Below are 27530 nucleotides of genomic sequence, written 5' to 3'. Positions count from 1 at the left end.
AAATATCCCACTTAAATGAAAAACTGCAAAATAAAGGCCTTGCCTTATTACATACCAGCTTAGAGTCAGAGCAAGTTTTGAAACCAGAGTTTTTAGTATGCCATTTATTAGTTAGGCCATATAGCTATAGTTAAACTGTTAAGCTCCTGAGGCCAAAGAAACTTGGATCTCCATCAACAAAATGAGTAAAGGTACAATGTGGGGATGGTGAACTTTTAACAGTCTGCATGCACCAGAAGCTTACTACTTAAAGCTAGAGATGAAAGTAAAACAGGATGCGATTATTTTCCAAAAGCACTGTTTTTATTTATACAGAGTCCTAACCACTTCACAGTGGCAGGAGGAGTGGGAGAGGTTCCTTTTTCAATCCAGGGGCCTCCATGATGTTGGTCTGTTGCTACCAGACACAGGCAAGTGGCGTCATGGATTTGGTAAACTAACTACAATGTTTAGTCTCTCTCTGCTAGGGCAACAAGGTGAGCGTCAATCTCTGCTTCTGAAAGAATCCTAGAAGGCAAGGGAGAAAAAATCCACAACCATTTTACTTTTTGAAAACTTTTTATTATGTAAAATTCCAAATACACATTAAAGAAAATAGAATAGATAGTGATGAATTCCTGAGTACCTAAACACCCAACTTCAACAATTATCAATAATTTATAGCTAATATTTTAAAAATCTGTATATCCACCACTCATCCCTTCAGATTATTTTGAAATAATTCCCAAATATTCTATCAACTTCACCTATACACAAAAGCATCTACTTTTTTGACATCAGATCAAGAAATCTGGTCTTCTGAAGACAAGTCCTTTCAATTGCAGCTATAATAGTGCTTAAATTAAATATAAAGCTAACTATATTTTAGCTCCTATGTCAAAATACCTTTACACCTAGTATAACTCAAGTTTGTATCAGCTAAAAGATATAAGGCACTTCCTGATGAACACATGGTATTTTCTCCAAAGAAATCAACTGGTTGGCAACCTTAATAGGACCTATTACTGCTTGATTTCTAAACGGTGAAATTTGTCAAAGTGACATTTTTTAGTGTAGACTGGGGCAATATAAGTAGTTTATATGTGGTTGTTGATGCTTATGTTATATACTGTAGTAGCATACTTACTATCACTAAATTTATAAATCATACCAGAACTTTTTGAAGATACAGGTTCTTTGGTTTCTTAATAGAAATAAAAATGTTAAAAGCTGTAAGAGGGTCTCAGAAAAGAAAAAAGAACTTGCAGGCTCTTTAAGATTTATAAATTGCTCCTGCTAAAATAGTACTGCTAAAATAAAATAAGACCACAACTTTTTCCTAAGGGGGAGAGGGGGAGAGGATTCAAAAATTTTCTATGAATTTTTCTTAAATCATTCATGTTTAAATCACTTACCTGTAGGCAACAAAAAGTAAATTAGGGGGAAAAAAGGATAGTAACAAGAAACTCTTCAAGGCCCAGTTAAGCTTAATTTACCACCTTAATACCCCACCTCTAACCATGACATGTGTCCGTATAACTGTGACCTAAGAGTAGATACAAATAATAGTTAACGTGCCTCCCAGCACTTCCTTGTATCTGTGGATTTACCTGAGGTATTTTTACAAGCACATCCAGGTTCATGGTAAGTAAACCACCTCACAGTGTTCTGGGAGGATTAAATGAGTAACATATATGTTAAGCACCCAGTATAGATTTGACTCATGGAAGCCATAAGGTTGATTTGCGGAGTTAGTCACTTAGTAAGAACAGACAAGCATCCAGCATCTGCAATTCAATTAGCTGTATTCAAAATTTGGGGTTTCCAAAGATCTCCAGATAGGCTCTGATGTAGATGAGAATTTTATACTGCTTTTCAAAGCTCCACTTAACTAACCGAAATAATCAAAGCTCCACCTGAAAAAACTAAAAAATACTACTCTGGGAAATGAATTTCTATTGGCCTTAGGCTGAAAAAGAGAAAACATCTATGCTTACTTTACTTCTAATATAGAGAAGGTTATTTTATGTTGCCTCTGATATAGATATAAAATCACTCTGAAATGAGAAGAAAAGCAGTTATGTCTGGCTTTTTAAAGGGAATTCCAGGGATCCCTGGGTGGCGCAGCGGCTTGGCGCCTGCCTTTGGCCCAGGGCCCGATCCTGGAGACCCGGGATCGAATCCCACATTGGGCTTCCGGTGCATGGAGCCTGCTTCTCCCTCTGCCTATGTCTCTGCCTCTCTCTCTTTCTCTCTCTGTGACTATCATAAATAAATAAAAATTAAAAAAAAAAAATAAAAATAAAGGGAATTCCAGTAAGTTTTAAAATAGATCTCTCAGGAAAAAACTATAAATGTAGTTAAAAAAAAAAAAAATCCAGTAAGTTGTAGGACAAATGGACCCACACACCTTTACCTTTCTAGACTGCAATTTATCTCTTGGCAAACTTCTTTAAGCACATGGCTGGCAATATAACTCACCTGAATTTAGGATTTTCAACTGTAACTACTCCAACTTCTATTTCTGAAGGTTTGAAATCAATCGATAGAACAGTTGATAGGCAAGTAATTGCAGTCTGAAAAAAGTAGCAACAGTAAAATAGTATTTTTCAGCGATCCCACGATTTTCTAATTCCAAGCTTATTCAAATCATGACTTAACCACAAGCTAGCTATTCATTTTTGCTTCATGTTTCAGTGATGCAGCTCTATAGCCATGTGTTACTAGTGGATTGCTTAATTCTAATGTGTTGCCTACCAACGAGAAGAAACTTGCTTATACAAATTCAAGTCATAAAAAAAAAACAAAACAAATTCAAGTCATAAATGAAAGGGGTCCATCAAACAGAACAGGTAATAAACACACAACAGTCTGTTTGATGACTACTACATGCTGGGGGCTATGCTTAGCACTTGGGGTGAGAAGGAAGAAGAGGATAAACATGAATGATACAGTCTTCCTTCAAGGAAAATCTGCAGTAATAACAATTTAAGAATATATATTTTTTATTTTTATTTGTTTATACATTTTTAAGAATATATATTTTTTAAAGATTTTATTTAATTATTATTTGACAGAGCGAGTGAGCAATAAGAGCGCACAAGCAGTTAGAACAGCAGTCAGAGGGAGAGGGAGAAGCAGGCTCCCCTGAGCAGGGAGCCTGATGCGGGCCTCAATCCTAGGACCCTAGGATCATAACCTGAGTCAAAGGCAGACACTTAACCAACTGAGCCACCCAGGTGCCCTAAGAATGTATTTAAGTGGCTTTGTATCTGACATAATGAATTACTTAACGTTAATTATGAACTGCAAGTGAAGACTTTTTGGAAACATCAAATAGGGCACAGTACCTCCCAGATGAGAACTAGCTTATATCTCTTGCATAAATAATACTGCCAACCAAACATGAAAGTATTAGATGGCATTTTTCATTTGTCATTTCTCAGAATCACAGTGTTAGTCTTTAGAATGGCTATATCTCAGACTCTCCTTTCCAAAATCTATTAAACTTTTTGTTTTTAACTTCTTAGCAGTAGTAAATAAGAGGCTTCCTTAGACTAAGGTTACTAAATATTTGTATAAGAATTTTAGCTTATTGTGTCAAAATGTCCCAATCATACTGAAAAATTTTCTTAATATCTCTGCATTAAGCTAGCTTTACTTTTGCATCCTGGATAGCAAAATTTCTCTGCCAAGTTATCCTATGAGCATATATTCTTTTACCAAGATGTTTGTTTCCCGAGAATTTGGTATGTAGCTGTTTTTCCTTTAGGGCTTTAAGAGTAACATTACTGACCATATTTTTTCACTTTTGTTACCAGGAAGCTTAGCCTAATTTGAGTCACAACCATGTAGGTCCCTTAGACCCTAGTCTTGATTCTTATTTTTAGTTACATCTTGTCATTCTCTATGTGTTTTGTTGAAAGCAGTCTTAAATACATTATGAAATGAGACAGGTAATGAAGTGAATAAAAGCAGTCCTCAGGGGCACCTGGGCGGCTCAGGTCATGATCCCAGGGTTCTGGGATAGAGTCCCACATTGGGCTCCCTACTCAGCGGGGAGCTGACTTCTCCTTCTTCCTTTACCCCTCCTTGCATTTGTGCTTGCACGCTCTCTCTCATAAGTAAGATCTTTAGAATAATAATAAATAAAAGCAGTCCTCATTCTTCCCGTGTCAGCTGAATGACACCACTTTTACCAGCTGACAAACCTGGTTCTTGTGATAAACCTGAGGAAGAGCCTTTATAAACTGCCAATTATACAATGATCTTCACTATTCTACATAGCATTAAAAAAAAAAGCTCCTTTTGGCCAACTTACTTCCACTGTCTGTTCAAATGTCCAATCAAATTTCTTCTTCACTTTTTTTTCAAGGAAGCTGGTTGACTCCGTTTGTTTAACTCCTGCTGCAGTGGCTTTAAACCCACAGTAGTAACCTGCAGGATCACACTTGTACACCTGAGGGCCTTGTTCTTCATCTATACCAATTAAAATCATACCTAGAAAGACATTAAATATTAATTATTAAATTTATTTAAATATGTATTGTATGGAATTATATAATATATAATCATATACATTAAATATTAACATTAATATATATTTAAATATCTTAAAATAAATATTTTATACCTTTGTACAACACAATTTCTTTTCTCTTAGTATCGTCAAAAAGCCGTTGTTAATCATTATTCTGTCCATGTATTTTAGGGTATGTATTTTGCTTTAAGAAACTGATTATTAGGTTTTACTCATACAAGGAATTTAAGAAATAGTGAAAGGGATTATAAGGGAAAGGAGGGAAAATGAGTGGGAAAAATTAGGGAAAGTGACAAAATATGAGAGTCTAACTCTGGGAAACGAACAAAGGGTAGTGAAAGGGGAGGCGGGCAGGGGGATGGGGTAACTGGGTGACCGGCACTGAGGAGGGCATTTGATGGGATGAGCACTGGGTGTTATACTATATGCTGGCAAATCGAACTTCAATAAGAACAAACAAAAATACCCTCCTACCCCACCCCCCAAAAGAAACTGGTTATTAGGTTACTACTTCAGATAAATTAGGTAATCAAGAAATTTCCATTTCATGGGGCAGCCAGGTGGCTCAGCGGTTTAGCGCCACATTCGGCCGAGGGTGTGATCCTGGAAACCCGGGATCGAGTCCCACGTTGGGCTCCCTGCTTGGAGCCTGCTTCTCCCAGTGTCTGTGCCCCTCTCTCTGTGTGTCTCTCATGAATAAATAAATAAAATCTTTTTTTTTATTAAAAAGAAAAATTCCATTTCACCAAAGGTTTATCACAGATGTTTTTAAAATTTGAATTATCAAAAAGTGTAACTTAACAAGCAATTTTCTAATCCTTGCTACTATCCAAAACATGTTCCTTTGAGATGGTACTGGCAAATAAATTTGTAAAGTATATTTTTCATATATTTTCTTTTAGAGAAAATAATATACAATAGCATGTTAACTATTCTCCTGAACCTGCAATATCTCCAAAGGTGTGCTTCTACTGTCCTCTCTTTTAAGTTTCAGTATTAAGAAATTACTTTATTCACATTTATAGATGTTTTACAGTCTATTAATGAGAAATTTTCAACTTTATTTGATAAACACTATGATAGTGATCAGGTATCTGTTTTATTCAAAAGTTATGTCACCCCATAATTTTCTTTACATGTTTTACTTGATATACACAAAGTACACGACCACACAAGAGAGGTATCCACTTACTGCTTGGGGGGACACAACTCTTCTCTACTTCAGAATCTTGCAAGATGAACAGGGTTTAACAGGTCATAAGGACATGAAGGGCAATCATCAAGGCAAAAGGAACAACATGCACAAAGGTATAAAGACATGAAAGGTAATGGTATACCAGGTGATGACAAAAGACCCAAGTACTACTGGGACTTCTGGTGAGGAAGGAAAGAAAGCAGTACATGAAAGAGGTTGCTTGGGAATAAACTATCAGGGACTTGCACATCATACTAAGGAGTTTAGAATTTTACACCAGATCTGAAGAGGAATCAGTTTTTCTAGGGAGCAAAAATCAAAATTTGATTTTAAAATGGTAACTCACATAGTAACAGAAGACAGATGAGGAAAGAATGAGAAGAGAAGACACAAGTAAACTAGGTGGCAAAGCAAGAGATGATGAAGAAGGAACACATATCTGAGGTGAGGTGCAATGACTAACCAGATGACCCGGGAAAGTGAGGTGAGTGTAGGAAAGAGAGGCTGAGGATTAAAGTAGGAAAACAGCAATGATTTCAAGCCTGAAGTATCTGTGGGGCATGGAGTAAGGGACAGGGCTAATACTAATGTAACAATGACTGACTATATACACATAGTAAATGAAAGCATGAACCTGAGGGTGAGATTACCTAGACAGAACCAAAGGGGAGAGAATGACCACAGAGAAAACCCAGTGAGCAAAAATATTTAAAGGAAAAGTGGAAGAGGATGAGCTAAGGAAAGTTAGGAAGAGTATCACTGAAGAAACTGAGGGAATATTCTTTTTTTTTAAAAATAAATTTATTTTTTTATTGGTGTTCAATTTACCAACATACAGAATAACATCCAGTGCTCATCCCGTCAAGTGGCCCCCTCAGTGCCCGTCACCCATTCACCCCCACCCCCCGCCCTCCTCCCCTTCCACCACCCCTAGTTCGTTTCCCAGAGTTAGGAGTCTTTATGTTCTGTCTGAGGGAACATTCTTAAATGAGAGTTCAAAAACAGGGTCAGATGAAGAAAAATCATTACACTGATTGCTTTAATTCTCATAAATGACACAATATCAGAAAGAGATGTGAATTTTTTAGACTAATATGTTACATTAAATCTAAAATCAGTAAACTCATCTCTCTGAGAGAATCTTACTTATTTTTAAAAAATGTAATGTATTCTAAAAATATAGGGCAGCCCCGGTGGCTCAGTGGTTTAGCGCTGCCTTCAGCCCAGGCTGTGATCCTGGAGACCCAGGATATCAAGTCCCACATGTCAGGTTCCCTGCACAGAGCCTGCTTCTCCCTCTGCCCGTGTCTCTGCCTCTCGTGGATAAATAAATAAAATCTTAAAAAAAAAAAAAAAAAAAAAATTTAAAACATAATGCCTAAAATACTGCTGTGAAACTTACCCTTCATTGCTGATTTATTATGAAGGGTTCCTCACCTTATATAATTTCCAAACCACATGTTCAGAACCCAAATGTGACTGCAATAACTTTATTCATATTCTCTAAAATAAAACATGTAATTCATCAATTCTTTGGGAGACTTCTTAGTATACTTACAACAACCGAGAGGCCTCATTTCAGCATTCTGTGTGTAGACCTGAGAAATATCAGCAATTCTTTTGCACAGCATGTCCACAGGAATCTCATACCCATACTTGTATTTCCAATTAGCTGCCTCATAGCGTGCCCTCTGTACCTGGGATCTGCTGTCAGCTTAGAGCATAAAAAACATAAGTTTACTTCTTTATAGGAAAGAGTGAACCTGAAAATCAATTTTCAATATATATAATATGTGTATATATATATATGTGTGTGTGTATGTGTGTGTAGAAAATTCATGTGTGTGTGTTTGTGTATGTATATATATTTATGTGTGTGTGTGTGTGTGTGTATATATATATATATATATATATAAATTCACATGTGTGTGTTTTATATATATATAAAATCTCCACTACAACTTAACAAAAGTAGAAGTGGTCCACTATGGCTTTTTCTACCACTCATGAACAGTCAAGGACTCAGCAACAAGGACATGACAAAAAAAAGGAAAAAAAATTAAAAGATAGAAGTTCTACACACAGCACTGTATTTTCATGCTGAGCCCTCACCAGCTGTCAAAATAGTTTCTACAGGTGTCTAATAATTCCCAAAAGAACAAGTTTTAAGGAGAGAGAATGTTTCTCTTAATCTTTTCTTTAGGCTTGAATTTTCCCTTGATTTCAGAAAATAGAAACCTGAAGTAATTTTTATAATTCTCACTTGTTTCTAATAGGGTCATTGTTACCAGGTTTCAAATATACTGACTTGTATCTCCTTAAACTATTACCTATATATGAAACAAGTCTTCTATGAGAGGAGCCTCAGCTCAGTTTCCTGACAGCAACAGCATAGAGATCTAATTCTATTAGACTTACTATTTCAAAAAAACTCAAAATACTCTGAATATACTGATATTAACTTTGGAAGACTGCAAATGTATTCCAATCACTTGCAAATGCGCTAAAAAGAGCCTTTTAAAATTAATACAAAACTCAAAAATAATTTGAATAACAAATCTAAGTAGACATCAAGCCAATTACCTGTCATTCCTGTCATCACACAGCCAATGTTTTCAGTTATCTTGAATAAGTGAGTCACTGTGCTGGAATCCAATAATTTGTCCTAATGAACAAAATAAATCAAGATAATTTCGTAATAATCAGAGGTTTCTGTGCAGCAATAAAAAATACTATAAAATTATAGTGATAAACTATGTAAAAAATGTTTTCTGTTCATTTTATAGTTAAAACCAGTTTTTAAAAAAGGCGGGAAGGAGATTCAGTCTTCCTTTTTCAGATGACAAGTTTCTTGTGGGTAAGAACTATAGCTCACAAAAAGCTGTTTCAAGGCTCCTAAAGATGAAAGACCTAGAATTCCCATTGTGCTTATAATCATACCACAAAGTCCAATACATTAATTCTGTCTTCTCAGCTAAACCATTCATACCTGCTCAGTAAATACTTCTTGAATGAAACTGGAAAGCAGAGGCAAAGCAAGAATAATGTCAATGTATATAAGTAGTAATATACCTTTGTACCAACTTGTAAAGACTTCTTACATTATGTTCCGTAACAATTGGCTATCCAGGCAGCATTATTTCCCGCCCCCAGGCAGTATTACTTACAGGTACTTTCTTCTGTGTGACAATTACTGCACAGTCTTTCCCTCTGACAGCTACCGATGTAAGGCCACCCTGGTTAATAGCCTTAAAAGCATATTCTGGAAAACAGAATAGTGTTTTTAAAAGGTAGAATAAATTATTAGATTCATGCAATAGCATAAAAGCAGTCTTTAAAAAGAATGAGCTAGAGCTCTATGAACTAACATGAAATGTTGCCCAAGATATGCAAAGTCAAAATAATAATAATTACAAATCATTGTTAAACCAACTCCATTTCATTCCATCTTAGTTTCCTGTAATTATTTTCATTAGGCTCAAGTACCAAATTTCCAATAAAGATTTAATGAATTTGTCGTATAAGTCATTATCAATCACATCTTTCAAAAGTTTGTTTTGTGGCCATTATTTTTACCATGTCCAGTTTTCCTGAGTCAAATTTAGTTCCTCTAAATTTTCTCAAGATTTACTACTTCTGTTAATTTTGGCCAGTAACTAGTTTGACTATATGCAATTTTAATTGCTGTTAGATTATTCTCCATTGTTTTCTTTCTCCCCGCTAAGTTGAAATTTTCTGGATCACGGTTTTTCCAATTTTCATACCTAAAACAAGGATTCTTTAGTTTGTCTAAAACCATTTTCGGCTTGTGTACTTCCAGCTGCTGTCAAACCATCCCCTAGACTGGAATATAAAAAATAGTGAAAGGGAATAAAGGGGAAAGGAGAAAAAAGTGAGTGGGAAATATCAGAAAGAGAGACAGAACATGAGAAACTCCTAACTCTGGGAAACGAACTAGGGGTGGTAGAAAGGGAGGTGGGTGGGCGGTGGGAGTGACTGGGTGATGGGCACTGAGGGGGACACTTGATGGGATGAGCACTGGGTGTTATTCTATATGTTGGCAAATTGAACACCAATAAAAAATAAATTTATATATAAAAAAAAAACATCCCCTAGATTAAAACAGATGAATCAAAGTGGTAGCATGAAAACAAACTACTTGGGCACCCTGCAGTTTAGTTGACAATGACTGCCTCTGCAGAAATAATTACAGATAAGACTACTCCTTTCAATGGTATGGTATTTCTACAACATTTAAATCTAATATAAATATATATTTTGTAATTACAAAAACAGTAACAATATATGTTCACTGTAGAAAATATGGGGAATACAGAAGATAACGTAAAAGAAAAAAATTACTTCTAACTCCAATCATCTACATTTTGACATATGAACGTTTTAAAAATTCTGTCAAGTACAACTTTGCGCAATGGGTCTGAAGCCTGGCCTCATCTCTTTAAAAAGCCAAATGGTAATGAGGACCAGCTGAAAAAGATACTACTTGTGCCACAGAATTTCCTTTAATAGGAACTATAATAAAGACCTCTTATCAAATATTTCTAAGTGGCTATATATTGAAGACAGGAAAGTAGAGTAAAACGACTCTACCTTTAGGGGAAATCCTCAATCTAACCTAGATTTAATTATATTACAAGTTTATTTTTATCATCCCATTACACCACAAATAACTTCTAAAGTACAGTGTTTCAAAATGCTTCTCAGTGCTATTTCTCATATGGCCAAAAAGCTTCTACCAGATCAAACTTCCACAGCTAAACATTATAAACTCTACACAGAACAATCACTTGAAAGACACCAGAAAGTGGCCCAAAGTAGGCAGATTCTAGGTGGGGAGACAATGCTTGGAAGAAAGGAATGGCATAAAGTGAGTTTCCCGTTTTCATGGCTTACAAACTGAGTGCAGGCTCTGGTCAGGGCTAAACACCTATAGAAAATTCAGTCTTTTTGGCATGAAGATCTAGAGAACAATTTGAAGGTAACTACAGCTGCTGGAAAATAAGGGAAAGAAGGGTGAGAGCCGGAGAGGGAAAGCCCCAACCACAAACGCGTAAGACAGACTCCAGGCAGCTTAGCTAAGGGTAAAAGAAAGTGAGATTTGAGCTGCCACCCAAAGTAACTGCCTGCTAGAATGAATCAACATTCTTTGGAGGAATACAGCAGAATCATGTCAACAACTTATTAAACATATATGTAATGGACAAAACACTCCAATTAAAAGCAGAAACTGTCGGAATGGATAAAAAAGCGAGACAAACATATGCTTCATTTTGTAATGCCACCTAATATTATCCTCTCTACAACCATGATCTGGGGGTGCCTGGGTGGCTCAGTAGGTTAAATGTTTGACTCTTTGTTTCAGCTCAGGACATGATCTAAGGGTTGTGAGATGGAGTCCCACAACAGGCCCCATGCTCTGCATCATGTCTGCTTGAGATTTTCTGTCTATGTCCCTGCCTCTGCTCACATGCCTGAGCACATGCACCACCCCCCAACACACACACACACTCTCTCTCAAATAAATAAAATCTTAAAAAAAACACAAAAAACAAAAAACAAACCCTAAGCCCCATCATGATCTTTTAGCAGGTGGGATATTCAGAAATCTTGGCACCAGCATGGGACAGGGGTGGGGGGTGAATATGAGGTTTGAAAACATAGCAGTGTTTGATCTCATTACTTTTTTGAGTAGTTATGTATGTATTGGGGCACCTGGGTGGCTCAGTTGGTTAAGCAGTCTGTTAAGCATCTGCTTTCAGCTAAGGTCACGATCTCAGGGTCCTGGGATCCAGCCCTGCATTGGGCTCTCTGCTCAGTGGGGAGTCTGCTTCTCCCTCTCCCTCTGTGCTTTCTCTCTCTCTTAAATAAAATCTTTAAAAAATCATACATATGTATTTATATATACACATACTTTACTTGCAAATCTAACTCAAGGAAGGCATGAGAAGTCTGGGTTCAGAAATACTACTTTAAAACGAGTATCTTTTTAATAGCAAAAGATGCAAACAGTTAAGTACTTCTCAGTCCATTTATTTATAAAACTCTTGATTCTCAGCCACTGAGCACTTACTATGTGACAGATACTGTTCTAAGTACATTACATGTATTAAGTCCCCCTTAGAGCTTAGATCCTTAGAGCTCGGGGATCCCTGGGTGGCTCAGCGGTTTGGCGCCTGCCTTCAGCCCAGAGCATGATCCTGGAGACCTGGGATCGAGTCCCACGTTGGGCTCCCTGCATGGAGCCTGCTTCTCCCTCTGCCTGTGTCTCTGCCTCTCTCTCATGAATAAACAAAATGTTAAAAAAAAAATCCTTAGAGCTCTGTAAGCCCTTTATTTCTATTTTACAAATGAAGAAAGTTCTCATAGTTGGTGTGGAGCAGGGACTTGAACCCAGGAATCTTGGCTTCTATGCCAAGACCAGATCGGTATTTCTAGATTAGAAAACTGTTGTCTTCAATCTATTTCTACCAGTCCATTTTTTTCCCCTGTTCCTCATCAGTATGCTCCCTTAGATGCAACTAAGCAATGCTCATATTCACCTACTGGGCAAATTCAAGTGATACTCCTCTCCTCCCTTGCCAGACCCATCCAGCAAAGGATCAGCAACCAGAAGAGAAGAGCCCGAAAGTAATCAGGTTTATTTTGTCCCACCTGGGCCTTAGTTTCCCCACTGATAACTTGGGTAATTTCTGAAATTAGATTTCAAAGCTAGATGCTCCGTGTATAGCTCTACAGTTTTTCTACACACACACACACCCACACACCCACCCCTTGAATACATTCATTAAAATAAATCTGTCCATAGTTACTAAAGAGTACAAATGCACAAATGACAATCAAAATTCTTTCTCTTATTCCCTGGGAGCAAGCACTGTCAACAGTTTGCTTATAATTAAGGTTAGCATTGTAACTTTAAATTTAGACCTCTATCTTATGATTTATCAACTTTAGATTACATTTATCTTTTGAGTACCAACTATGGAAGATGAGGAGCATACACTCACCTTTCCATTAATCTTTCTTTCCTGTTATCTCTCCATTTTTGCTATATTATTTTTCCATTATCAAGGTTAACAATTTGCACTCATAATTTTTTTAAAGACTTTATTTATTTATTCATAGAGACAGAGAGAGAGAGAGAGAGAGAGAGAGAGATGCAGACACAGGCAGAGAGAGAAGCAGGCACTATGCAGAGAGCCTGACATGGGACTCGATCCAGGGTCTCCAGGATCACGACCTGGGCTGCAGGCGGCGCTAAACCGCTGCGCGACCGGGGCTGCCCTGCACTCCTAATTCTTGTATGCTTTGTCTCTGGTGGATTCTGAAGTTTATAAACTCATAAATAGCATTTACAATGTTATCATGATGTATAAATCACTAGAGAACCAAGCATGGATGGACCATAATAAAGAAAATACTCCATGTCTACAGAGCTACTAATCTAATAGACAAAAAAAAAAAAAAGCAAAAGAATCAAATAGGTATCTAATAACACTTATTGAACACTTAATATTATGCTAAGCAGCCTACATATATCATTTTATTTAATCCTCAAAACAACCACACAAGAAGCAATTATTAACTCAACTTTGCAAAAAAGAAACTAAAGCTAACATTGTGTATCACTTGCCCACCTTGGCTAGTATGGAGCACCCAGGGATCTGAATCCAGGTATGGCTCCAGGGCCTGAACTCTTCACCACTATACTGCTTGATCATACTATTCTTTCACTTTCCTTCTCCTAGCAATGTCTTATTAGCACCCTGAATAGTAGAGACAATATGTTATTCAACAAGGCAGAACTTCAAGTCATCCTGTCTATATATTAAGCTTGTTTTTGACTACATGTTTTATTCCAAATTTTAAAAAATTATTTAACTGACACAATATCTAGCCTTTCTACTCACCAAATCTGGGAAGCATTAAAGACTATGTTTTATGGCTGGATTTCAAAACATAGTATGGGAAAGCAAAGTGTAGTTCTGACTTTTCCTGTTCACATATTAAGAATGACAGAACATTTAAAGCAGTGGTCCAACATAGAAAAATTCTTTAAAACTCGGGAAAGAAACTATAGATGAAACCTTCTTAAGGATACAGTTATCTCTCTTCTTTGATCTTATTTTTCAATCGGGGGGATAAGTTAAAAGGGTTACTGAATTACCTTGGTTTCTTGCTACATTATATACAGTATGCAGCCATATACTGGGTAAATTTCATTCCCAGTTATTTTTTAATCCGATTTCTAAAATACACAGGTGAAGAGAATCTCATTTATAGGCCAATTCTCTCCTTATGATTTCTAAGTACAGATATTACTTTCCTCCCCCCAAATCAAAGGATCACAGGACCAGATGTAAATCACATTCTCCAGATCTCCTATGGCAGGAGGTTAAGGATCCGGGTTGTAATTATAACCTAAGCCCTGACACCACTTCGATCCAACAAAATACATTGTTACACTGAGTGAATAACTAATTTTGGGCTTATTTCCACTAAAGCTGTTCTTTCAGGAAACAGCTAGTTCACCGTACCTCACCTACAAGTCAGAACCAGCTTTTGAACTATTTAGAAACGGTCAGATGTGGGTTAAAAGGGCATGCTAGTTTCAACAACACCTCTAGAATTGACAACCACTCATTCACTGTCAATTTTCCAAAGACGTAGATACTTGTAATTTGACATCTTTTCTTTTCATCCGTTTACATATCTATCACTCCCTGTAAGCTGTGTGCTACAGTACAGGAGAGTGTGTGACATCTTTGCACGCCGCAGGACCAGCAGTGTCTGGCACATAAAAGTGTGGAATTAACTACGATAAGGAAGTGCATGCTGCAAACAAAGGAAAACGGAGAGAAGCGTTTCAATGGCAAGGTTAAGGAGCCAATTATCCTCTAGAGAAGTACAGACGTTGGGCCCACCCAGGCCAAAATGTAACCAGTGAAGAGGCATCTGGAAGCCACAGTCAGGAATTGCAGTCCTACCTACCTTTACTCTTTATTGTGTCTAGGCGTTGCGGCCGCTAGCCCCGAAGAGCCCGAGGCCTTCTGCCAACGGGCCGCCAGTCCCCGCCTCCCGAGAGGGGTGGGAACACCGTGAGGCTGGACCCTGCCTCGGCCTTTCTCCCGTCCCAGCTCCGGCCATGCCTCGTTCGCGGACTACACTCCGGCCGCGTCTCCCTGCTCCAGGCCATACCATGACAGAGCAATTCCTGTGGACCAAAGGCGGACTCGGTTCACTCACCTACTTGGTAGAGCCGGCCCTCGGGTGAAAAAATGGTAATGTGACGGTCAAACCCAGCGCTGGAACCACGGGACATGTCGGCGAACCCACTACTTCAAGCACTGTCTCTGAGCCCCGTAGCTCCCACACCAGGCGTACAAATCCCCCCGGAAGTTTCAACGACTGCTTCCGGGGCACCGGCGAGCAGCTGCATCCGCTCCTGCGCGCCGAACTCCGGGCTCCAGCGTCAGGCGGGCGCGGAGAGCTCTCCGAGGCCCCGCCCCTAGTTGGGGGTGGGGAGGGCCGGGAGGCCTTCGGTGTGCGCTTGCGCCGGCCCCTGGGCTGAGCGCTGTGCAGAAGCCCCGTGGAACTGGCGTTGAGGCAGTTTAGAGCTTTCATCTGGCGAGTGAATTGCCCGAGGCGAGGACTAAGACCCTTTCTGGGCGCCCAGACTAGTGATCGGCCTACCGGTGGGACTTAAATGGATGGCGTATTTAAGTCTGTCGTTAGTTTTGGGACGTGTAAATCCAGCTTGGGTCTAGATTGCTGGCGTCGTTCCTAATCTGCTCTGTACTCACCCACTTTTCCTTCCTACCACAGGGGAAAAGGAGTTGCAGCGACTGCGGCAGTAACCGCTCATTTTAGGTACGGAAGGGAGCGGGTTCTGGTAGGCACTGCAAAGAGCAGGGTTGTCTGGCCAGGCAAGACCCTTTTGGCCAGCAGCCCCAACAGTTTGTCTTAGAAATGGAACAGGAAATATGGGTGTAATGGAGGAATAGGAGGTTAAGTTGCCTTGATCGATAATGAACAGAAGGGACGGGGCGTATAGGAGGCTGTTGTTGAATGAATTGATGGGAGTAATTCCAAGCGAACTGGGTAGCCCCGGGAGCACAGCAGGTGGCTTTTCAAATTGTAAAATTGCCTATTTTGACTTTTCCCCAAGGCACACTTCTATTTAACCAATAAAAAATGCAAAACATAACTGTAGGCCGGTGTCATTCCCCCCTTCCCCCCTTAGAGTTTGTGCACTAGGAGGGCCAGTTATGCCAATGTTTCTGGCACTTCAGTGCCTGCTGTAAGTAATATCGAAGTAGGGATTCTTACCTTTTCAACATACTTTTTCCTAAACTCATTTTGCATATAGAGGGGGGAAAATGTGTAAGAACCTCTTGAGTTTAAGGAAGCTCCAATTTTCAAGAATGTTTTTTAAAAATAAACTTCTATTTTATCAACCTGAAAAAAAAATCCAGAACTTAAAGAAAATGCTAAATGCAAACAGCATCTCTGGCACACCGGGTACCTTCCAGCTCTAGCTAATTTCCAAGCGTACTGATAAAAGTTGTCCCTTGCTTCTGATTCAGATCCCTACCCTCAGGACCACCTCCTCCTGACATTTTCAGTGCTTTTTTCCCCTCTCACACTCTGACTTACCCTGGTATATTGTAATTTCCAGACGTTGCCTGAATAATAATAAAGAGTTCTCTGTAAGGCTGCTAAGGAGGATGGACTGCCTCAACAGCCCCCCCTATGCTGGTGTGTCCCAAACCTAGGTCTCTAACTGGATCCTTCTCTGGAGCATTCTCTCTTTTTATTTTTTATTTTTATTTATTTGCTTTTAAAGATTTTATTTATCTATTCATGAGAGACACAGAGAGAATGAGGCAGAGACATAGGCAGAGGGAGAAGCAGGCTTCATGCAGGGAGCCCGATGTGGGACTTGATCCCAGGACTCTGGGATTATGACCTGAGCCAAAGGCAAATGCTCAACCACTGAGCCACTCAGGTGTCCCGCACGTTCTCTTTTTAAAAGATTGATTGATTGATTGATTGATTGATTGATTGATTTGAGAGAGTGTGAAGGAGGGGCAGAGGGAGAGGGAGAATCCCAAGCAGACTCCTTGCTGAGGGTGGAGCCGGATGCAAGACTCAATCCTAACACCCAGAGACCCCGGGGATCATGACCCAAGGCTAAATCTGATCCCCAAGGCTAAATCAAGTCAGACGCTCCACTGATTGAGCCACCCAGGTGCCCCATGGAGCACAGTCTTATCTAGTTGTCTGTTTTTTTTTTTACATTGAGACACATGGTACCTTAAAACCCATTGTGTTTAAAACAGAGCTCATCAGTTAGTTGATGTGTGGCTCAGTTGGTTAAGTGTCTGCCTTCTCCTTGGTCATGATCTCAGGGTCTTAGGATTGAGCCCTGCCTTGGGCTCTCTGCTGTGGGGAGTCTGCTTCTTTTTCTCATCCCTACGCATGCTTTCTCACTTTCAAAAAAATAAAATTGTTGAAACACAAGAACCAAGCTCACCATTTCATCTCTTTCACACCAAGCCAGTTCCTGTCCCATGTACCAACTTAAGTCCTCAGAGCCAAAACCTTGATGCAGTCTTCAATTCTCCAAAACTTATTCTGTCCCTGTATAATACTGATCTTTCTTATTTATTTATTTTTAGTTTTTATTTATTTATGATAGTCACACAGAGAGAGAGAGAGAGAGAGAGAGGCAGAGACAGAGGCAGAGGGAGAAGCAGGCTCCATGCACCAGGGAGCCCGACGTGGGACTCGATCCCGGGACTCCAGGATTGCGCCCTGGGCCAAAGGCAGGCGCTAAACCGCTGAGCCACTAAACCGCTGAGTCACCCAGGGATCCCCCTCCCTATCCCCTCTTTTAAGAAGTTTAAGTCCACCAATTGATCTCTTCCTCTCTATATGTCCAATGCACATAATTTGAATCTTTTATTAGCCTGAACCAAATGGAACAGCCATGTTTATAGGTCAAAATGGTCAAATATTGGTGATTATATGATTTAACTTAAAGAGTTGTGTGTCTAGACTTCACCAAAGATTAGCAGAACAGAGGCTGGGTACTTTTCATCTCTGTATCTTCTAACACCTCTGGTAAGAGGCTTGGCTCATTCAAGTTCAGTAAATGACTGTTAAATTGAACAGAAAACTGTAAAAAGAAAGGGAATAACTGAGAAATGTTTTCATAGCCACAATACTTTCCTTCCCATGTAGATATGACTGCCATAGGCACCTCTCAGTATTCACTGCCATGCAGTGATGGGATATTTAAAATCATACACATTGTAGGCCATGAGAATTTCACATGTTCAGAGAAATCCTGATCCCCTTTTGAGGTTGCATTTAAACTGGGCCCCAAAGAGTCATTGGGCTTTGGATGGTATATGCATTTTAATACTCTTAAGGATATTTGCTGGAAAGAATCAGCCTCATTTTTCAAACAAACTGGAAAACAATGATAACATCAGACTCCTTGAGGGCAGTAGTCACATCTGTGTTGCTCTCCCGTGTGTCCTCAATGCCAAACAATGTCTAGCATCACTCAGTGAATATGCAGGCTCGTGACTTGAGTTTTCTGTTATGCTTATCTTTCTTTATTTGAAGAGATTTGTGAATAAATGAGAAATCCAAATTTCAAAAACCTAAAAGTCCAGAGATTTTATATTAGAATTTGATATTTTTCCATATAGGCATATGAATTCCTCTGGGAAATCTTTCAGAAAGACAAACCCCTTGCTGATGCCACTGCTGAGGGAAATCCCCTGGAAGCAGACTGAATATGTGCCACTGGGTAGGAAGCAGCAGCTAACCTACTCACCAGGTGGACTTCCCCCTGGGTTGGGGAGCTTTCACCAGAGTCGTCAATGCTCTTGCAGCTTTAATACAGGCCTATGGGGGCAGACTTGCTGTGTCTGTGTGGAAAGTTTCATCTTCCTCTCTGTGGGGCCACCAAGGTAGACTTTTTGAAATGACTTTCTGGTTTTTTGAAAAATTTTAGAGATGACTTGACATCTTGTGAGTCTTGGAAAATCTCCTGGGGGCCTCCATTTGGCAAGGCCCACATTCTCCCCTGGGGGTGGAGGTAGGTGGAAGGTTGGGGTTACCCACAAGGCAAAGGTAAAAAGTGGCAGCGTAGATTCCCAGTGACTGCAGGCATGCTGAATCACATGGTGTTTGAAGGCAAGATAAGAATTTAGCCCTAAGCTTAAATTGCTCTGCTGGCAGTTCAGTGAGCCAAGGAATATAAAAAATGAAGCTTGTCTGTGTTTCCATGTGGTATTAGTGGATGTTGAAACACAATGCCCTGAGTTAGCCATAAACACTGGTAATATAGTACTTTAGGAGAGTTAGGATTTCTTGACCCCAGGGGTCAACAGTGGCCAGGATGGGGCTAGGGATATAACAGCTTGGGTGAACAGTAGGAGGGAAGTAGATCTCTGCCCAGCTCCCTGGCCACATTTACCAGTCAAGTGCTCCTCAGGGGGCTGAGGGAAAGAACCTGGCTGAATTTGTAGCTTTACCTATTTGTACCTTTCTCACAGTATTCTCAGTGCTGCAGCTTTTCCTGCACCCCAGTAGCTATGGCTGGCTGTCTGGGAATGGTCATTCTGGCTGAGGCTCTGAGGAAGAGAAGAGTGATTTCTCTGTACCCCAGTTCTATACTTTATGGGCAAAAGAGGACAAATACAGCATCAAACATGGGGTGAAGTGTGCTTCTGTTACTTACATGAAGCATGTGTGAAAGCCCTTCAAATCCTTTACCTGATCAGATGCCAACAAAGCAACACTCCCCTGCCTCCTTGCCCATAACATCTAGTGTGGTTCTCTCTTCTTTAGTACCAGTGGTGGGTACAACATGATGTCTGTCAACAGAGCAGAGCAATGACACAACTGTCATTTCCCTTATGCTCCCTTCTTTCCTTACCAGTCAGTATAATTCTGTGCCTGGATTCCATTAAATCATCACCAGTAATGAGAATACTGTCCTTTGATTTGAAAGGGAATTAACTTGAATCCGCCTAACCCAAAGGACATTTAATTAAAACTACCCAGGAACCCCCCCCCCCGCAATTCTGTAGAGCAAATCCTTTTTTTTTTAGAGCCAGAATCTTTAGTTTTCAGTTCACCCTTGATTTTTAGCTATAACAACCTCAGTAGTACCCTCTTATAATATTTCATGTTTCTCTTGTTTTCCCAAACTCCACTGAAATGAAGACCGAGCGCTCAACTGATCTCTTGTTTCTGGAACCCTAGGATCTTGAGAAACATCAAGAGTTCTCATGGGTCTCCTCAGAATACTGGAAGAAGCAATGGAAGACCCCAGCTGGCTTGGGCTTAACCGTTGGTGGTTTTTAACATACAACTTCCCCTTAGGCATGATAACACAGGAAGCCCTTCATAGCTTGAGAGAACTGCAATGTTCCAGTGAAAAATCAGAAGGGGAAGGGAGGGGTTGGAGTCTTAAACATGGTTAGGCTCTGCTCTGAGTGTCAGAAACACTGAATTACAATCTGAGCCTTGCCACAGACTGTCTGATGACCATGACCTTGGTTTCTTTTCTCAATCAGGTAAGCATGGTGTACCCACCTTTAAGGCACAGAGAAAAAAATATTAACCACTACAGTGAAAATAAGCTACCTAGTAGACTTGAACTCAGCTTCTCTCTCTGTGAAGGTGGGGGCCACTGGTGAGTTAGGATTGGCTGTTGGCTATTTTGCTTCAATCTTTCCCTAGTACAGAAGGAAACCAAGTATTACACCAAGCTGCACTGCACTCCGCTATTGTTCAGAAGTGAAAGTCTATTTTCTTAACTTGGAGAGCAGCCAGTTCTTACCCACCTTGTCCCACACACACTCAGTCTCACCCACAGCTGTGGACAGGGGGATGGCAACTGTAAGCAACAATCAGTTCATTGGTAAAATTTTCATGCCTATTATATTGGGGTCCTTATGAATGTTATTTAATTTTTCACTCTGCTCATCACCCTCCCCCTTACCCTTATTCCAGCCCCCTGCTCAGGTGGGGAAAGGGAGTTATAGAAGTTGGCTAAGCACCAAGACAGTGAGTTAAGAACAGAGAGGAAATAAGACTCAACAGCCTTCCCTTTAGCCTAGAGACACTTCCTCTTCCTTGAGGTTTCCTAATTGGCTTCCACTAATTCCTATTTTCTTACCACAAAAGTAAGTCATCTCTGATGCTCAGAATGAACCAGGCTCTCGTGGGGTAATGGGGAAGAGAACAAACGAATGAGATTTCTGATCATTATAAGCAATATCTTCAGTCACTAATTTAGGAACTAGTTCTTGAGAAGCCAGTTATCAATGGGAAAGCAAGAGAGTGCTCCAGTCTGATTTTCTCCTTTGAAATGACATGACGGACCTTAGCTGAGATCCCCAAACTTCACCCAGAGTGCAATTGTCCACAGTGATGAAACAAAGGCAACTTTCAAAAATCAACCAGACAACAGATCTAAAACATTTTCAAGATTAACATTTCTGGGGCAGCCTGGGTGGCTCAGCGGTTTAGCGCCACCTTTGGCCCAGGGCCTGATTCTGGAGACCTGGGATCGAGTCCCCTGTCGTGCTCCCTGCATGGGGTCTGCTTCTCCTTCTGCCTGTGTCTCTGCCTCTCTCTCTCTCTCTCTCTCTGTGTCTCATGAATAAATAAAATCTTAAAAAAAAAAAGATTAAAAATTCTGGAATGATGTCCTACAGGGGTATAGCAAATTTCATTCTAGTCATCACAGTTCATAGAACAATACATGCCTAATACATAAATATTTTAGACACAGGGGGGTCTAAATAGTAATGATTACAGAGGGTGGCATTGAGAAATTATTATTTCTTGAGAATCAAAGCATCAGACACCAAAGACTATATTCTTGAGCTAGCCAGCTCAAATTACCAGGGAGCCTGAGGGGAATTCACTCAAAGAAGTGGGAATCACTCATTCATTTGGGGAATATAAGTAATAGTGAAAGGGAATAGAAGGGAAGGGAGAAGAAATGGGTAGGAAATATCAGAAAGGGAGACAGAACATAAAGACTCCTAACTCTGGGAAACGAACTAGGGGTGGTGGAAGGGGAGGAGGGCGGGGGGAGGGGGTGGGGGTGAATGGATGACGGGCACTGAGGGGGGCACTTGACGGGATGAGCACTGGGTGTTATTCTGTATGTTGGCAAATTGAACACCAATAAAAAATAAATTTATTATTTAAAATAAAGGAAATAAATAATTAAAGTTTAAATACAAAAAAAAAAAGTGGGAATCAGAGGTAAAAATCAGGAAGACATTTTCAAACAACTTCTCCAAAGTCATTCAACAAACATGTATTGAGCCCCTTCTATGGGTAAGAAGATGTCTGGCTGCTCTAGGACACACACAGATGAACCAGATAGGGGTCCCACCACAGTGGGGAAGATGAAACATGAATAAAACCAATACTAACAGGAGCACCTGGGTGGCTCAGTCGGTTAAACGTCTGCCTTAGGCTCAGGTCGTGATCACAGGGTCCTGGGATTGAGCTTGGCATCGGGCTCTCTGCTCAGCAGGGATCCAGATTCTCCCTCTCCCTCTGCTGCTACCCCTGCTTGTGCTCTCTCTTTCTCAAAATCTTTAAAAAAAAAAAAAAAAAAAAAGCCATACTAACATGAGGCAGTTCATGATACATAAGGTAGAGTCCAACAGACCACTGTAAATGGGAAATTACCTTGGGTCATAGGAAAGGTAAGCTGCCTGCTGGAAGAAGTCTATCTGTGCTCAGCTTAGGAGGGCAAGAACTCTGAGAGGCATGTTAGTTATGAGCAGCGTGAGTGGTACCACGATGCAACATGGAGTGGGAGTGGCATGAAAAGAAGCAGGGGAAATAAAAAAAAAGAGCCTGTCTTTAGGACATGGCAATGGCCTAGCTTGACTAAGACTCACAAATATTCTAGATTAGGATACAAATGCAGGGAGGAGGCCTTGAATGCCAAAGCTAAGGAACTTAGGCTCTGGTTGAAAGGCAATGGGGAGATATACAATGTTTTTGAGTTAGGGAAGCAGCATGATTAGAATTATGTTCTGGAACTATAAACCTGGTGGCAGTGTTTATGATGAACTACACATGGGGATATCAATCAGGAGGCTGTTGCTAATAGTCCAAGAAGACGTTTCTGAAATCCTGAACTGGGGTGGTAGTAATGAGAATTGAAGAGAAAGAATATTTGCAAGAGATTTTTTTAATCACTCTCCCTCAATTGTTGAAAGTAATATACTATTCAAAGCAGTGCTACTTGTAATAGGCAAAAACTGGAAGCTATTTAAATGCCTGTCAACAGTACAATCAATAATTTGTGGCATATTAACACTACAGAACATCGTATAATAATGAAAATGAATGAACTACAATTACATGCAACACTATGCATGGACCTCACCTACTACCGAAAGGAAGAAGCCAGGCAGAAAAGAGTACAACTTGAATGATTCTATTTTTATAAGGTATAAAACCAGGCAAAATGGATCTATACTGCTAGAAGATTAGATAGTGGTTACCTTTGTGGGGGCAAAAAATGATGGAAGCAGGCATCTGGGTTCTGGTAACAGGCATGATGAACAGATTGTGGTAAAACTACAATATGATTCTTCCTCTCCCACTATTTCTTGCCCCTACTTGAAAATTCTGACAGGTCTTATTGCTTCTCTGTTCCTTAGATGATATGCACTGCTATGGTCACTTTAAATAACAAATGCATTCTCACTCCAGAAATTAGAATATCCAGTTCTAAAACGATAAAAATTCCAAACAGCACTGAACCATTTCTAATCACTGCATCACTTCTAATCCGCCAAGCTTAAGCTGGTTTCAGGTTAAAGCCTCTAGTGGAAAGGGGTTGGGAGCATGGTTGGCTTTTCCTCCTAATCACTCCTCGCTCAAAATTGTCCCTAGCCAAGGTGGAGGATGGGCAGTGGAGGGCTAGAATAGAGAGGGTAGGTAAAAATGAGTGGCTTAATACTTTGTAGGCCTAGCAGATGTTTAAAGCTGGTGTTTCTGGCGAGCCTGACAGATGGTTAAAGCTGATGCTGCTTCTCTTGGCCACTCTTCAGGGTCCATCAATGGTTCTCTGCTGGGTCCATTTATCTTTATATGTAGGTGGCCAATTGCAGCTCCTTCTTGAACCTCCTAGACATCCAGAAGTTCCCCTCTAGTCCAAAACAACCCTCTCTTTCCCATATCTGGCCCCCATCAGATCTTCCAAGCCAGAATCCTCTCCGGTTTCCTTTCCAATGCCCCTTGTCAACCCTTCTGTCATCTATATTTGCAGGCAGACTCAAGCTTCAGCTTTCCCAGGCACCAGCACTCTGGGTCAGCCATACTGCAGGAGGATCTTCCAAGTCCTTCTACTAAGGCATCATTCTTGGGGTTCTGGGGTCAGAGGACACCCAAGGAACTCAGAGCACAGGTACTCTCCAAAGAAACTTCTTTATCTTTTTCCCTCCTCTGACTCTTTTATATCTTTGGCCTGGCTAAGGGGCCTGAGGTTGTGAGGCAGATTCTCCTTCATTCTCTTTGTAAAATCTGCCTATGTGGTATGTGCCTCACCCTCATCTGGGAATCTTTATATCTAGTACATTTGTGCTTCTGTGGAATGTGGCACATACATTGTAACAGTTTCAGACTATGTAGAAGATGAAAAGAAGAAAGTAAAAATCATCCACAATTCTAACACCCAGAAATATCTACTGACATTTTGGATTCAGCAAAATGTTATATCTTTAAAATAGAAATTTAACATTCTGTAACATTTAAAATTACACCTACTTCTTCATTTCCTTGTTTTGAGCATTTATTTACAATTTTGTTATTATTATCAATAGCACTGTTATGAATATCTTCAGTACAAAGCTTTTTTAAAAAAGAACTTTTCCTTTGGAAAGGCAGTCAAGAATGGACTAACCCAAATAGATATTTTGAAGGTAAAAATCAACACAATTTGCTAATTGTATACGTATGCAAGTAAGAGGGGGGAAGGAATAAGAAAAAATAACAAAGTATGGTGAGAATTTGCTCTGTTGGGGTGAAGATGAGTGGTTTCTAAAGTGCTTGGGTTTGAGGGTCTGCCAGCCACCCAGGTAGAAATGCCAGCTACATATATGGAATTGGAAAGAAACCAAGGGTAGAGATGGCACCTTCCTTTGAGATACTTGTCTGTTAAACTAACCCCAACAAGGCATGGTTTTGTCAGGCTACCAGCCTAAAAGTATTTGCAGTCAGATGGGAAAAGAGCCAGTGGAGAGGGATTAATTAACTGAAGAGAACAAGGTCTCAAGTCACCAAGAAGGGATAGAATGACAGAATAGAGGCAAGTAGAAAAAGAACCTAGAAAAGAAAAGAGAGAAAGGGTCAGGACAGAAAAGTTACTGGAAAGGGCAAAAATTGAGGAAGAGGCTCATTACAGATGGCTTGTAGATCCTGGTTAAGTCATCTGCTGACAGTGAGAATGGCGAAGTTATGACTCAGGATTAAGACTCATGAGGGTTGTTGTATTATTTTTTTAAAGTAAGCTTCAGCTCATTTGCTGCTACTTAAAATACTATTCAAAATATGGTCTGCAGCATTGCATCACTAGATACACCAGACCCAATGAGAATCTACATTTTAAACAACATCACAGATGATTCTATACCTATTAAAGTTTGAGAAGTACTGCTGTAGCCCATCTTCCTCACTTAACAGAAAAGGAAATGGAAGTTCCAAGAGATAAACTATTTTTCAAGTTCAGATTGCAAACGTTGAGAGAAGTCCTTCAGGAAATTAATGGGAATTCAATGAAAGATGAAATCATGAATCTTCAATTGAAGTTCTAGCTGTAAAATTTCATGACTTTTCTAGCAATACTTGTGTGTTGGAATGAAGTGGAATAGTTTGGGGCTATTCAAAATGAGGTTTATATGAGGCACTGCAGGAGATGAAAGGAAAGAAAGAATCTGCAGTGTTATTGAAACCCATCTCTAAGATGAATGCTTTAAGAGTGGGATGGAGGGATGTAGCACCTGAGTGGTTCAGGAAATGAAGTATCTAACTCTTGATTTCGATCTCAGGGTCGTGAGATTGAGCCTGACATTGGGCTCCTTGCTCAATGCAGAGTCTGTTTGAGATCCTCTCTCTCTGCCCCTCCCCCTGCTCTCTCTCTTTCTTTCTCTCTCAAATAAATAAATAAAATAGATCTTTAAAAAAAAAAAAAAGAGTGGGATGGGGAGGAAGGTAAGCAAACCCAGATGAGGATGAGGAATAGAGGCCTTTAGGTGAATAAGGGATGGGTCTAAGAACACACCAAGGAGCTGGTAGTTGGGATGAAAGAGTGGGGCAGGTAAAGAGTTGTGATCAAAATGAAGAACTTGAAAGTTTGCAATCCTGAAGGTGGAACACTTTTAGTAATTTAAAAGGCCTAGGTTGGCCATCTCACAGGGGGCGAAAAAGATCCAAGTTTAAGAGGTTAAGAGGGCCAGCCCCGATGGCCCAGCGGTTTGGCACCGCCTTCAGCCCGGGGTATGATCCTGGGAACCTGGGATAGTCCCACGTCAGGCTCCCTGCATGGAGCCTGCTTCTCCCTCTGGCTGTGTCTCTGCCTTTCTCTCTCTCTGTCTGTCATGAATAAATAAATAAAATCTTAAAAAAAAAAAAAGAGGTTTAGAAACGAAACCAAAACATGCATGGTGTTGGACACTCTGGGGACAATGGCAGTGGGTGGGAATAAAAAGTCTACTGACAGCTTAAAAAGCACCAACTGTTTGACACTCATATCCTCATATAAACTTCCCCTGGTGTGTCAACGAACAAAAGGAGTCATGTGATTTGCTTTAAAAGATAAAAAGCTCTTTATCTGTGTAAAGCAGCAATCCTTCCTGAGACTCTCTTCAAAAACTTGGTCTGACTACAGTTTATTTCTTTAGTAGTTGGGTATTAGAGGGCCTAACTTGGAAAAGACCCACTTCTTCAAAGATCTGACCATGCCAGCCAAAACAAGACTAAATGCCAAAGGACATAACCACTAATTTGAGCCAATAGATATTATCAGAGTGACAGCTTCCTGGAACACAAATTTCCTTCTGAACACAAGGAAGCCTGGAGGAGTTCATGAGTATACAGCTCTGCAAGTAGTATTTTATGGTATACAACCATGCTGTAGCTTAACTTGGCTACCTCTCTTTATGAATTTACATTATTATGATTTAGAGTACACCAGGAAGATGTAGAAGACCACACAAAGAAGTTTTCATTTTCTGTCAGGTGAAAAAAGTTACAAAAGAGCTTGCAGAGAATGATACTTTAAAAAAATTGTATATAAAAATATTTATCTATGTAATAGGCATATATATATGAATAAAAACATAATAGCAATTGACAGCTCAGGTCTGGAGCAGAGGATAGAAAAAAATGCAGCTTTGGATTTGAAGATAAGGTCACTGAAAACAGGAAGAAACTATAAGAATAATTTACCTTTAAAGACCTAGTAAAAGGGGTGCTTAGCCGGCTCAGTTGGTAAAGCATGCATCTTGATCTTGGGGTTTAAAAAAAAAAAAGACTAATACAGTACATCTTAAGCAACAAGTCTGGGCAGGGGACTTACCTTTGGGAAGACCTGCCATCACCACTTGCAAAGGAACCTATTTCATGGAGGTGGAGGCCCATTCTATTCCCCCAGGCTGGGACGCCACTCTGCCCCAGCCAGTCATATGAACAGCAGAATTGTCAGAGAATTCCACTGGCACCTAACAATGACAT

At 40.0% G+C, this 27530-nt stretch overlaps 1 protein-coding gene and 1 long non-coding RNA gene across 7 annotated transcripts in view; one reads left to right on the top strand and one right to left on the bottom strand.

Moving 5' to 3' along the window:
• Window positions 1–281: 281 nt before the first annotated feature.
• PSMA6 (proteasome 20S subunit alpha 6) lies at window positions 282–27530 on the bottom strand. 3 transcript variants are annotated; one of them, XM_072838262.1, is made up of 7 exons: window positions 27376–27530; window positions 8882–8976; window positions 8298–8379; window positions 7273–7428; window positions 4301–4479; window positions 2461–2555; window positions 282–507 (listed from the first exon to the last, which is right to left on the bottom strand). In XM_072838262.1, the coding sequence occupies exons 1-7, from the start codon at window positions 27392–27394 to the stop codon at window positions 450–452; spliced, it is 684 nt and encodes a 227-aa protein (XP_072694363.1). In that variant the 5' UTR covers window positions 27395–27530; the 3' UTR covers window positions 282–449. The 3 variants fall into 3 exon arrangements, with proteins under 3 accessions (XP_072694363.1, XP_072694361.1, XP_072694364.1); XM_072838260.1 differs by lacking the exon at window positions 27376–27530 and adding an exon at window positions 14979–15220; XM_072838263.1 differs by lacking the exon at window positions 27376–27530 and adding an exon at window positions 9479–9552.
• LOC140639824 (uncharacterized) overlaps window positions 14620–27530 on the top strand; it is a 75359-nt gene continuing 62448 nt past the window's right edge. Inside the window, exons 1-3 of one of the 4 annotated variants that reach the window (XR_012036472.1) lie at window positions 14685–15427; window positions 15558–15602; window positions 24070–24207. This is a non-coding gene — a long non-coding RNA (uncharacterized lncRNA). Of the gene's footprint in view, window positions 15603–24069; window positions 24208–27530 lie in introns of all 4 variants that reach the window. The other 3 variants (XR_012036471.1, XR_012036470.1, XR_012036469.1) reach the window with 3 other exon arrangements.

Source organism: Canis lupus, chromosome 9 (assembly GCF_048164855.1).
Source record: "Canis lupus baileyi chromosome 9, mCanLup2.hap1, whole genome shotgun sequence".
In the NCBI taxonomy this organism is placed as follows: Eukaryota; Metazoa; Chordata; class Mammalia; order Carnivora; family Canidae; genus Canis; species Canis lupus.
The sequence above is the reverse complement of the archived record's forward strand: the minus strand, read 5'-3'. Positions and strand labels throughout refer to the sequence as shown.